This window comes from Colletotrichum lupini, chromosome 3, assembly GCF_023278565.1.
Source record: "Colletotrichum lupini chromosome 3, complete sequence".
In the NCBI taxonomy this organism is placed as follows: domain Eukaryota; kingdom Fungi; phylum Ascomycota; class Sordariomycetes; order Glomerellales; family Glomerellaceae; genus Colletotrichum; species Colletotrichum lupini.
In genome coordinates this window covers 4,479,784-4,493,540 of record NC_064676.1, presented here as the reverse complement: position 1 = coordinate 4,493,540, position 13,757 = coordinate 4,479,784, and the positions used below count along the sequence as shown (strand labels likewise).

The window sequence follows — 13,757 nt, the reverse complement described above, 5'->3', positions numbered from 1 at the left end:
GATCTCTTTGCTGGACAGGCGAACGGCCAATGGCACGCCAAGGCTGAGTCTGGGGGTGCTCGGCCCCCAAGAGCAGAGGTAATCTCTACCTTCTCTTGTCACGTCGCTACGCCCTCATTCGCAGGAAAGGCTGAGCTTTAGCAAGTACTGGGAACTTTGTCTCCAGATGTGACCAGAAACGGCCCCTCCTCCAAAGAAGACGTGTCGCGCTTTCCCCTTCCCTCCTGCTTCCCTGTCGCAGGCCCATCCCTTCATTTTCCCTCTCCCCCTTCCAGAACAACTCATCTGGTCTGCTTGTTTTGGGCTGAGCCACCCACACATTCTCCGTCTGTTGTTTTCCTTATTTTTCCCTCTTCTGCAACAAGAGCTTCGCCAGTCCTCTTCATGTCATTGTCTCTCTGGCCCTGCTGAGCTTTCTTCTTGCAACTGCTTGAACCCCTCGAGCCGTGCACAAACAACAGCTCCAACGAGCCCACTCCACCAATACCAAGTAAACAAACCGTCATTTTCGCATCGCATTCCCGTCGCATTCCTCACGTTCGAATCCCCAAAGGCTACCATGGCCGCCGCAACGTACAAGCAGTTCTTGACTGCTCCCAACTCGTCGCTGCTCGCGCCCAACGCGACGCTCTACTACATTACCACCACTACCACTTACAATGGTCCTACCGATATCATCAAGCACCTCAACACTTTGCGCAACCAGGTGAAGAAGAAGAAGGAGGAGATCCTGGACATCGTCGAGGGCCGCGATGCTATCGCTGCAGAGGTTGACACTACCCTGGAGTTTGTCACTAGCGGCGGCGCATACCTGCCTGGTCTCGACGACAACTTCCTGTCTGACCGGACTGTCTACCTTCCGATTGTTTGTGCTGCCCCGCGTTCCTTACTTTGTAGCTTGAACTTGGCTAACCGCTCCGTTGTCAACAGATGCACGTCGTGAACTTCGATAGCGAGGGCAGGATCACCCAGATTCGCCAATCTTGGGACCAGGGCGCCCTTCTCAAGCAGTGCGATATCATTGGAAAGTCGGGTCGCAACTGGCCCATCCGGGATAGCACGGAGCAAATCAAGTTGATCACCAAGGGCTTGAAGGCCAACGGCAAGGTCGATGCCCCGGCTCCCGACTTCAACGAGTTGACCCACCGATCGCGAGGCAGCTCAACCAATGTGCTGCGAGACCCCCATGCTTCTCTGTCTCTGTTTGCGCCCAGGGAGGAGCAGGAAGAAGAGGCACCCCGAGCTGTTGTGTCACCTTATGCGGGTACCCGACCTCAGCAACGGTCCTTCAACGATATCCTTGGCCCCCAGCACGAGGAACCTAGCTCCCCCAGCGCCGGACGTGAGCGCGGTGAGTCTCCAAGCAAGTTTGGCGCTCCCAAGGCTGGAGCCGGAAAGAACTTCCAGCCCAGTCGCTTGTTCGACGCCGACGAGCACGCAGATGTGCCCGACAGCCCCGAGCAGAAGTCTCCCGAGAAGTTCTACAGACCCAACCCCAAGAAGTTCCAGCACTTTGACTTCGCCGATGGCTCAGACCCGCAAGATACTCCCAAGCCTGCCGAGGGTCGTCCCAAGGCTAGCAAGCACGACAGCAGTTGGTCTTTCGACGATTTCACGACGCCGCAAAAGATTAAGCCCGGGAAGACACTGCGCACTCAAGACGTCCGCCACTGGGACACCGATGTGAACAACTCGGCGATTAAGGAGACCCCTGTCGCCCGGCAGCAACAGGTCAAGGGACGCCGCGACGCCGAGGCGCACTTTGATTTCGAGGATGATGGCCCGCAAAAGACACCGCGTCCCGCGGGCCGACCCAAGGGCACTGCGCACAACACTGGCCTTCACCTGTATGAGAACAACCTGTACAGCGAAGACGGCAAGCCCCTTCCTGGAACCGACTCTGACCGCGCATTGGGTAACATTACAAACCTCAACCATCGTCACAAGGACTTTGACCCCCATTTCGCCATGACAGATGATTCGCCGAGCCAGTCAGGCCAGCAGGGGCGACCCGCAGTCAGCGACTCCCGCAAGAAGGTGGTGAGCAACATGGACTCCCACTGGGATTCATATGACGAGTCTCCCGCCTCTCAGAAGGAGAACAAGCCCCAGGTGCCCTCAAAGGGCAAGGGCGGTATTCACATCGCTGGAGACGGCATGGGCTCGAAGAAGGTCAAAGAGGAGAAGGAGGGCGACTCGAAGGGCATTCACATCGCCGGAGACGGCATGGGTGGCAAGAAGGGCACCAACCGCAACTGGCTCTACGGAGATGACGACCTCGAGGACATTCCCAAGGCCGTTCCTCCCAAAGGTGGCTCTGGCTTGACCTCGGCCCAGAAGAGCTTTTGGGACTTCTAAGCGCGACGGACGAACACCCTGGCATTCCTCGAAAGATGAAGTCAGCGCCACTGGCCCGGTGTCTTGTCTGTTCTTGTTACGATTAAATGTATTGTGCCACGCTGCCCATGATTCACGGGAGCGTTTTGTTGCTGCCAGTGTGCTGTTCCTTTCCCGGTTAGTCATCCTTCCACCATGCCGTCGCGTGATGGAGTGGTTCTCGGACTACGGGAAGTAGGATATCTGGCTAAAGAATACCTGGATGTAAAATTGCTGTACCACCCATGAGAGAGAGGAGAGAAAGGCAGAGAGGTGAAGATAGAGGAGACGTTTTGAAGTAGGGGCGAGCGGAGGGCGAGGAAGAAGGTTCAAAATAGGTTCCTCTACCGCTTGTATTGCTGTACAGACATAGCCCATGATATCCAACAGACCGAACACATTTCTACCTACTTGATTTCTTGGCAAACAACACTACTGGGAAGCATTGATACGATGCTGGTAGAACTGACGCGCCGACTGTAAAATCACGGCACCTGAACCTCGTGAAGAGTAGCTGACTACTGTCACTGTGAACAACGGGTATCAGATGATGTTACAGTTGCCTTTTCTGACAATGGCTATACAGTGGATGTCACGATTTAGGCACTGCCCGTGAGGATCCATGATGCAGACAGGAACTGTGTGTTGTGTCATACCCATTCTAATAGAAGCCATTCTTTCTGGTCATGATCTTTGGTCATCCAAATATGGCGGATATCTCCAATCACCTGGGCATAGAGTATACCACGGCATCAACATAAACGGTTAGAAAAAAAAGTGTAAAGTACCAAGATCAGCCTCCCCCCGCAGGATGTCCATACGCCACGCTGTTTATACCCCTCGCTTCCATATCCAGAAAACATCAAAAAAGTAAAAAAGAGGTTCTTCAACCGCTTCTGTACGTCGATAATAGCAGCATCCTCCCCCAAAACACACGAGTTGCTGCTTCAACACAAAAACTTGTACACGCGCTTCCACCTAGGCCACGACCGCCTCTCCTCCTGCTCCTGGGCAACCAGGATACCAAGGTTAAAGTCTCTTCGGCCCGTAGTGACGTCCATGTCCTCGATACGGATAAAGACGGTCCGGAAGTAAAACTTGTGCGCGACGTACATGATGGCCACGATGGGGAACGCGGCGTACCGCAAAAAGAAATTCTTCGCGACGGACTCGGCGTCCCAAGTCTCCCAGCCGACGGGGAAAGCACCGACCCAGAACTGGGCGATGAGCACGAGGACGTTCATGATGAGGCCGCACCACGAGCCGATGATGCCGACCTGGGAGCGGAAAGCGAGCTCGTGCAGGCCGTGGCCTTTACGGGCCCAGGCGTGGCGGAAGCGGATGTGGCAGAGGCAGATGGAAGCCCAGGTGAAGATGGATGACAGGCCCGAGATGGCGAGGAGCCAGTCGAGGACCTGGTCTTGCTGCTTCAAGTCGGCGAGGTAGGCGAGGAGACCGACGGCAGACGCGACGCCGATGGCCGTCAGAGGGCGACCTTTACGGTCGACGTACGAGAGGAAACGCGGGGCCTGGTGCTGGTCCGCCAGCGCGGCGAGGGTCCGAGAGGAACCGAAGACGGCAGAGTTACCGACGGAAAGGACGGCGATGAGGATGACGGCGTTCATGACGGAGGGCAGAATATCAATCTGGGCGTTCTCGATGGCAATGACAAAGGGGGAAGCGGTCGCATCGGCGGAGGAGGAAGCACCGAGGAGACGGGCCTCGTCGTAGGGCACAAGAAGCCCAATCAGAGTAAGGGCCACGACGTAAAATAGGGTAATGCGCCAGAACACCTGCTTGATGGCGGTTGGGAGGGATTTGCGAGGGTTCGCCGCTTCGGCCGCTGCCAGACCGACCAGCTCAGTACCGGCGAAAGCAAAGGCAGCGGTGACAAAGACGCTACAGAGGCCTTTGAAGCCATTGTGGAATGCCCCCGGTGTTTGCCAGAAGCGACCGCCAATATAGCCCGAGTCTGGAGTCCCGCCGCAGTTGAGAACGATCCCTAGTAAGCTGCGTGGTGATCAGAATTAGACCCCTGTAGCAACGAAGAGAAGACGGAAACTTACATGAAGCCAATCACCGCAATGATCTTGATAATTGAGAATATGAACTCGGCTTCGCCATACCCTTTAATACCAAAGAGATTGATAGCGACGATACCAATAAGGAAGATGGTGACAAAGTAAGCCTTGGTTATGCCCTCTTGCCAGTACGTTATTGTGATTGCAGCCGCAATGATTTCGAGAGGTAGTACAATAAGCCATTGCAGTGCATAGCTGTAGTATTTCGTCAGCGGTCTCTTCTCTCCATGGCGCTCACGAATGATGCGCGCAGGTGCTGCGCATACTCACTTCCAACCCATGGCAAAACCCCACGATGGGTCCAGAAATCGCGTGGAGTATGCCGAGAACGAACCCGCAACGGGGAAAGCAACAGCCAACTCCCCCAACGCCTGACATGTGCAGTACAACATTGCGCCCACGAGCGAAAAAGCGATCAGTAATGACGCCGGCCCGCCCACCTCGAGCGCCTGTCCAGAAGCCACGAACAGTCCCGTGCCGATGGAACCGCCAATGGCAATCATCTGCAAATGCCGGCCCTTGAGCTTTCGCGAGAGGAGGGAGTGCGAGGTCTGTAGGTTGGCGAGTCGGATATCGTAGTAGTGCACGCCGTTCAGCACCCTCTCGTGGCCGGGCTCGAGGTCCAGAGATGAGTTGCTCTTTGGCCTGTGGATGCTGCCATCGGACATTTGCGAGGGCGCGCGCCTGAAGCTCTCGAGCACGCGGCTCAAGACACCCGGCGCGGGGCTCGGGTCGTAGATGGGTTCCCGCCGCATGCTATAGCTGCTCCCGAGGGTGAGGGAGTCTTCCTTGATCTTGATCGCACTGAGTTCCACGTCCTCGTTGTACGGCGCCATCCCCGTTTCCGTAGCGTGTCGGTATGTAAATGGTAGATATCAAAACTAGTGGGGGTCGTTGTCGCCGTCTACACCGCTCGTCACAGGTGATACTGTTGAGTCTGGCTCTGTGTCTGGCCGTTTGTTCGAATTGTTATCGTGTATATCGGTCGATCGTGAGATATGGCGTTCGTATGTCGGGTCGCTCGTTCGGTGAGACTTGGCGCGCTTTAGGCATCGGTCACCTCCGTCGAGAATCGCATGCCTGTTGCCGAGGGTATCTGGATGCGTAGAAGCAGGGTCTGACGCCGATAAGATGCCTGCAGATCGTCTCGAAGTATTGGCGTAATCGTCGGTAGAGAGCGTGGAGAGTTCGCGGATTAAGGAAACCGGTCGGCCTCGAAGTCTATGCCGCATACCAGGAGAAGGACAACGTTTCCGTGTACTAGTCGTTGCGACGAAAAGCGACGGACTACCGCCACCTAAAGGGGTTGGGTGACTGAGCGTGTGTGGTGAGGCTTATCATGCTGGGCCGACCAGCGCAGTTGCCGCATTGGCGTTGAAAGGTGACAGGATGGGATGGCTTGCTGGTCTAATCTGGTGACAAGGATACCCCCCCGACTGACAGACATGAGTTCCAAGTCGCCTCTTTCGGTCCTTCAGAACGTCGGCGACAGGATGAACTGGCTCGGCTTAAGGGTGCGACACTGGCGCCGACGAATGAGGGGAGAGGTGGTCATGGCTGGGCCAGGCTCGAATCCTTCACTTGTCCCTTGGCAATGGGCAGTTGCACTTGGAAATGGAATTGTCAGTGTGCCTGCCCCCCCAACTTCGCCCCCCCCCCCCCCCCCCCCCCCCCCCCCCCCCCCCAGACGCCCCCCCCCCCCCCCCCCCTCCCCCCTCCCCCCCGCCGCTCCTCCCCCCCCCCCCCCCCCCCCCCCCCCCCCCCCAAAGTCGCCCTAAACAGAGATGAATCCACTTCCGCTATCTCTCCCTCTTGCCCGTCCGTGCCTCTCACTCCATCTCTCTCGCTTACCCAATGCCCACTGTTGCAATCGGTACGGGCCTGTGCTTGTCTGGGGTTCCTTAATGGAGACTAAATGGAGGCAGCATGACTGGGAGCCATAGATCGTCCAACTAGGAAGCTGGATGGCTCCACAGGGGAGACCGTTTCTCTGCTCGCATCGTGGGTTACCGTCTACTATGTAGGGATATTTGCTCAAGTCAACATTCGCCCACAGTCGTCCGTTCCCCTCTCCAAGACTCAAGAATAATGATGACACACCTGCTGAGCGCCGAAGCAAAACTCCCAATTGACTTTGTTCAATATGCAGGTGTCATGCCCTGCTTGCAGTCTGTTCGCAACTCTGTTTGCAGCTTCGCCTCAGACCCAATGTTTGACAGGCGCACAGATTGAGGCAGGTTGTCATCCCACGCCCCACATGCATCGAGGCACATAAGACCCCACCCCACACGACGGATCACCCCCCACGACAGATCACCCTATTTAGACGATTTTTTCCCTCCTTTAATACTACTACTACTATAATACGTAAGTAATAAATTATTAAAAAAAAATCGCAAAAAATTATACTAAAATTACTAATAGATTTATTATACCTAATTATATAGAAAAATACGTTAAAAACGCGCAATACGACGTTAGCTTTAGTAATTCGATCCGAAAGGCTATTATAAACTAAGGAATCCCTTATACTACTCTCTTAAGCTAATTACGAAGTACTATAACGGTTAAGAAGTTAAAAGAGGATTACTAAAGGCTTAGTAAATACTAAGAATAATCCCTTATTTACTAAGTAATTTTATAGGGCTAATTAGGGTTCGCTCTAATTTATACCTAAGTTAAAGAGTTTATAATACGTATTTCTTAATAAAATAATAACTAATACCTACTTAAAAATAAATAAATAAATAAATTCTTATATAAGAATCCTACGCTCTTAACGCTATAGGCCCGTTATATAAATTTTAAATATATTAAGTTTACTATTATTAACGTTATATAAGCTTTTTAAAAAATCTTAATATTCTTAAATATTTATAAAATCCTAATATCTTTTTATTAAAATATAAATAAAACGGGTTTAATAAAAAGGAATAATAAGGATTATTTAGTACTAAGTAAGTTTAAAAAGAAATCTATTTATATCTAAATACTAAGGGACCGTACTTAGACCTCTATATTCGAGTATATTTCTATAAGTAATTAATATTTCTTATTATTAATTATTTTTAAAGGGTAGACTATATAATAATAATAGTTCTTTATAAAATATTAAATTATACTTTATAGAGCTTTACGTTCTTTATAAATAAATAGATTTTAAATATAATTAGGCTAAAATAGCTAGTTAAGATATTTATTTTATAAATAGAAATAGAGGTTTAAAAACTCCGATTTAAACGTTTATTTATAATTAATAAGTATAGTAGTTATATTTCCGACGATTTTATATAGTAATATTATTTTAAGGGCGTTTACTTATATTATTTATTATTATATTTTAGCTATATTACCTAGCTCTTAGATATTTTAGTATTTTTACTCCTTAAGATATATTACTATAATAAGCTTATAAATTACGGCCTCTAGCTTAACTTAGCGCTTATTAAAAAGTAAAACTTCTTTTATTATTATTTCTAAGCCCGAGTATAAGCGCTTATAAAATAAAATATATATACTAATTAGAAAGTAATAGAGCTATATGTTATTAATATATAGTAGCCCCTATTTAATAAATTTATTGTTATAACGTAGCTTATAAACGTTTTATAAGCGCTACTATAAGAGCCCTTATTTTTAAAAGTTCTTAAAATACTCTAAAATTATAATATTATTATTTTTAAAAAGTCGGGAGACCTTAGGAAGTATTAGAAGCTTTAAGTACGAAGTGAGGGCGAGGTTAATTATAATTCTATTACTTATAAATTAATATTTAATAAAATAAATAAGCAATTAAATACTTAGAACGTAGCCCTAGCTAATACTTAATTAGTTATTAAGTTACTAAAGGCTTAAGTATAATTATATAAGCTAATTACGAGGGTAAAAATATAGTAGGATTTAAATAAGCGATTTATATAAATTAAGGCTATTATAAAAGTAAAAAGAGAGGCTAAGGCTTACTTATAGCGCCTAATCGTAGTTCTCATACTTATAATTAGTATAAAAGAAGCTTAATTTATTAGTATATATTTAGAACTTTAAATTTAGTAGCGTTATATTATTAATAATTAAATTCGTAGTTATAAAGTCGAAAAGTCGAAGTTTAGAAAATTGTTTAAATTAGGTAATTTATTATAGGGGGTAATCCGTCGTATAGGGTAGGGTCTTACCTCTAATACTTAGTATTATAACCTAATATATATAACTAAAACTAGGGCCCGCCCCGCAAGCTTATAGCGGCTATAATATACTATATATATAAAAATATAAAAATATAAAGTAATTCTTATAGAACGAAAGAACTATAAATAAGTTATATATAAATAAAAGTAGTAACTATATAATAAAGTAATTATTATAATTACTTTAAATAATCGCTTATTAGTATTTACTAAGTAATTACTTAACGAATAAGAGTAATTATTAATAAAAAATATATTTATAAATAAACTTATATATAATATAAACTTAAGCCGGGCTTAAAAATAGACTTTTTATAGCTTTTTTAATAATTAACTTAATATTAGATCTTATAATCGCTTTTAGCTATTTTTATTAAGAACCCCTTTAAATAAGATTATAATTAATTACTAAAGCTTTACTTATTTTATAATTTATAAATATAGTTTTAAGAAAGCTATTTATAATTATAATACTATTTACTTAGTACTTATAGCCTTAACTTTTATTAATATACTTATTATAACTAGCTAGCTATAATACTTCAATTATTTCTATTTAATAAGTTTATTTTTTTTAAAAATTAACTAAATAGTACGAATATATTAACTATTAGTAATAATAATATAGTATAGTTTACTAGGGTAGCTATACTTATTATTTAATAATTATATAATATAATAATTAAATTTAAAAATAAAAATAAATAACTTTATACTTAGCTTATAGTACCCTAACTATTTTTAATACTTAGAGCTAAGTACTCTAAACTAGAACCCTATAATAGGTCCCCGGATACTTTCTAAGGATTCTTTATTTAAACTAGGGCCTATTTACGTTATTATAGAACCTTTTTTATTATTAAAATAAATAAGGTTTATTACGTAGTTTTATTTTTTAAAAAGGATGCCCTTACTTAGTTCGAACTTTTTATAAAAAATTATTTTAAGAACGAATATAATATTTAAAATAAAGATAGTAAGAAGATTTTTAATAATTATAATGAATTTAAAAAAAGACTTTAGGAAACTTTTAATAACCTTAATAAAGAACGAATTACTAAATAAAGACTTATTACTTTTATATAAAAAGGGTTAGTTAATAAGTATATATTTGAATTTAAATAAATTACTTTTAAGCTCGATTAGGGTAATAAAGTACTTATAATAGCCTTTTATTATAGCTTAAAAAAAGAAATTAAAAATACCCTCTTTCGTTAAGACTAACCTAATAAACTTTATAATTATATTAATATAACGATTAAAATTAATAATCAACTTTATAAACGACGCTTTAAATATAAAAAATAAAATACTTAGAATAACTAAGCTAAACTTAATAATAAATATAAATATAAACTAACGACTATTATAATAGGGTATTATAGCGGATTAACAAACCTTAGTATTATTAAAAAAAATAACTTTAATAAGAAAAGGACTTTAAATACTATAACTACAATAAGCTAGGATATATAATTAAAGATTATTAATAACCTAAGCGTATTTAATACTAACCTATTTTAAAAAAGCGAGCTAATATTATAAATAAAAAAGTTCCCTATAGATAATTTTTATAAATAGCTTACTATAATAATAGCTATTTTACTTACTAAGATAGTAAAAAATAAATAGGATAGTACCCTAAATAACTTAAAAATAATAAATAATTTATTTTACTATTTATTAAAACTCTAGTAATAAAAAAAATACCCGCTTATTAACCCTATATTTTTAAAAAGAATAATATTAAATATATTATTATACTCTTTTAGATTTATAAAAATATAAAAGAAAAAGGTAAAACGGACCTTATTATAAAGAATATACTTAACTTTTTTAAAGGATAAATTAAGTAAAAACTCTTAGTTAATATAAAGGAGTAGCTTTTTAAGCTTAAAAAAAAAGACTTAATATAAAAGAAATTATAAATAGCCTCGTATATATAGCGTAATAAAATAATATAAACTAAAAATAACTTATTAAGTTCTAAAAAGAACTTAATTTAAATAAAATATTAACTAAGTTTATTTATATAATATAATAAGTAGATATTAATAAAAAAATTATTTATAAAGTTAAGGAATAGCTTAAGGACTTTATATATAAAAATAAGATCGAAGTACTTAAAAAACTAACTTTTAATTTTAGAATTATTAACAAAAAAAGAATTAATTTTAAAATTAAAAAAGAAGATATTAAAATAAGAACTAGTTTTTTTTATCCTAATAAAGTAAAATTATTTTATAATTTAAACGAACCTCGCGATATTATTTAATAATATACTTAGATAGAGATTAATTATAAAATACTACTTAGTATTAATAATACTAGTTTTAAAAAGGACGACGACGAATTATAATATAAATATATTTATCCGTTCGAGGATAATTAAATTATTTAGTTTTATAAAACTAAAGAATATAAAAAGGTTATAATAACCCTTTATATAAACGAAGATTATTTTTCATTTAACCCCAAAGACCCCTTTTATAAAGAATTATTTTAAATAGAGTGCTTAAATAATAAATACTTTTAGTATTTTATATATAAATAAGATAGTTATTTTTATTTATAAAAATATAATAATAAGCTTATTAAGGATATTTATATAGAAAATTAACTACTTAGCTAAATATTACTAAGTTTTAACGATAATAATAAAGTAATATTCGGCCTAGACTTTAGCTTTTTTATAAAGTACTTTAATAATAAGTATATAGAATAGGAAGACTATAAATACGACTAATACTAAGTTTATTATATTAAAAAAGCTAAGGCTTAGAGAGAATAATAAGAACTACGTAAATAAAGTACTTAGTAAAAGAAGCGTATAATAAAAAACTAAGAAAGCTAATTATAAAAGAACGATAAAAAATAAAAATAGAAAAAAAGTTCTTATATATAATTAAATAACGTCCGACGGAGCAATCTACTGGGGCCGTACTATATATTACGTATTAAGGAAAACTAAGTATAATACGCTCTATACCTAATTACTAACTAAAATAGTTCTTAACTTTCCGCTACCCGCTTATAAAGCGAGCTTTACTTATTTTAATATATATAGGACCTCTTAGTACTAGCCTATATAAGTAACTAGGTTTAGTATAATCTATTTTTTTATATAAGTATTATTATTATTATTTAAGGGGTCCCGTAAGAGCTATTTAAAGTACTAGCTTATTACCCTAACTCTATATACTTTTAACCCGTTTATTATAATTATTATAACTAAGCTAGCGTTAATATACTAAATCTTAACGTCTATATTAGCCCGGCTATTTATAATATTTATATTATTACTTAGCCGAATTCTATATTATTAAAAAGTATTTTATTAATTTTTAGGCGTATTTATATTAGCTATAATAGTTATAGCGTTAAGCTAGCTAAAGAGGGCGCCTAGCCCGAGAGGAGTAGACTTATTAATAAGTATCTTTAGAGAGTTCTAGCTTATTAATTACTAACTATATACTAGGAGTAGAGTAGGTTCTCGTTAAGGTAGTATTTTAATTAACTAACTTCTTAACTAGTTATTTAACTAGTTATCTAAGTAGTAGTTTATATATTAATAGGCTTATTTAGTAGATTTATTTAGTAGATTTATTTAGTAAATTTGTTTAGTAGATTTATTTAGTAAATTTATTTAGTAAATTTGTTTAGTAGATTTATTTAGTAAATTTATTTAGTTTAAATAGAGAGTAGCTTTAGGTAATATTAAAAGCGATAAGGATAAAAAGAATCTTTATAAGCTCTAGTATAAGTAATAAATATTAGCTTATTTAGCCCTTTTTTAAAAACCTCTACGTTATTATTAAAGTTTAAAACCTTTACGGTTAAGGGCCGCTTTTAACTATTATAGTTAACTATTACGGCTAATTATTATAGCCGACCTCTATTATTAACTTTTCTAACTAGCGCTACTATAAAGTAGCTTACTTATCCTAAATTAAATAGCGGTTTTTATATTAAAATTACTATATTACGTTAAGCGCGTACTTAGGATATATTGCGCGTATTATATAGTTAAAAAGTATACTATATTATATAATTTCCCTTAAAAGCGTAATCCCGTTAAGGTCGATCTTTTATACTTATAAAGCCAGAAAAAAACCACTACATAACTAAATAACATAACAACGTATATTTATAAGTTAATTTTAATATTTACGAATAAAAATTAAACGTTATTATTGATAGCGGCATATAAAAAACTTATATTTTATTAAGAATAATAAATAAACTTAATTTATTATAAATATAAAAGAATAACTTATATTAATTATAAATAATAAAAAGAGAACGAGTTAATTATAATTATAAATATATTAATTAAGAAACCGTATACCTCTTAATATATATTAATAATTAATAAAAATAATTATAGTACGATATTATAAAAATTAGAGATATTAATATTATTTTAAGACTCTCGTAATTATAAAAATATAACTTATAAATAAATTAGATTATTAATTAAATCCTCTAAAAGAATTTAGTTACTAAACGACCTAAAAAGAAAAAGGGTTTAAATAAATTTTTAAGAACTCCTAAAAACGAGAATAAATATAATATATAATTTTTATTAAAATAATAAAAAGCTTTAAGAAGTTTATAATTAGTATTAATAATCGGGGATCGTAATAACTTTAAATTATACTTAAAGAGTATTAAATATATATAAAACTATTTATAAAACCCAAAGAAATAGAATTATTAAAATATAATAATTAAAATATAAAAATCGAACTTAAAAAAGGGATATAACCCGGGTTTTATTTAATATATTTGATAAATTAAAAAGAATAAGAGTACTTTAATAAATATATTAATAAGAAACTTAAAAAGGGATATATTTAATTATTAAATTCTCTTATTAAATTCCTCTTATTCTTTATATTAAAAAAGGGTAAAAAATTAAGACTTATTATTAATTATAAAAAACTTAACGAAATTATAAAAAAGAATTGCTACTCTTTATTACTTATTACTAAGCTTAGAGATTTATTTTATAAAGCTAATTAATTTATTATTATAAATCTTAAAAAAGTATTTAACTAAATTCGGATTAAAAAAGGAAATAAATAGAAAATAATATTCCGAACTTATAAAGGAC

The 13,757-nt window shown here is 38.1% G+C and overlaps 2 protein-coding genes across 2 annotated transcripts; one reads left to right on the top strand and one right to left on the bottom strand.

The window, feature by feature from the left end:
• Positions 1-559: 559 nt before the first annotated feature.
• Positions 560-2,358, top strand: CLUP02_06102 (uncharacterized protein; the record flags this gene model as incomplete). The annotated part of the gene is made up of 2 exons (XM_049285106.1): positions 560-865; positions 931-2,358. 2 exons carry the CDS (start codon positions 560-562, stop codon positions 2,356-2,358), a joined length of 1,734 nt encoding a protein of 577 aa, XP_049142249.1.
• Positions 2,359-3,323: 965 nt separating this feature from the next.
• On the bottom strand, positions 3,324-5,293 carry CLUP02_06101 (amino acid permease; the record flags this gene model as incomplete). The annotated part of the gene is made up of 3 exons (XM_049285105.1): positions 3,324-4,386; positions 4,443-4,652; positions 4,728-5,293. The coding sequence occupies 3 exons, from the start codon at positions 5,291-5,293 to the stop codon at positions 3,324-3,326; spliced, it is 1,839 nt and encodes a 612-aa protein (XP_049142248.1).
• Between the last annotated feature and the right edge of the window lie 8,464 nt (positions 5,294-13,757).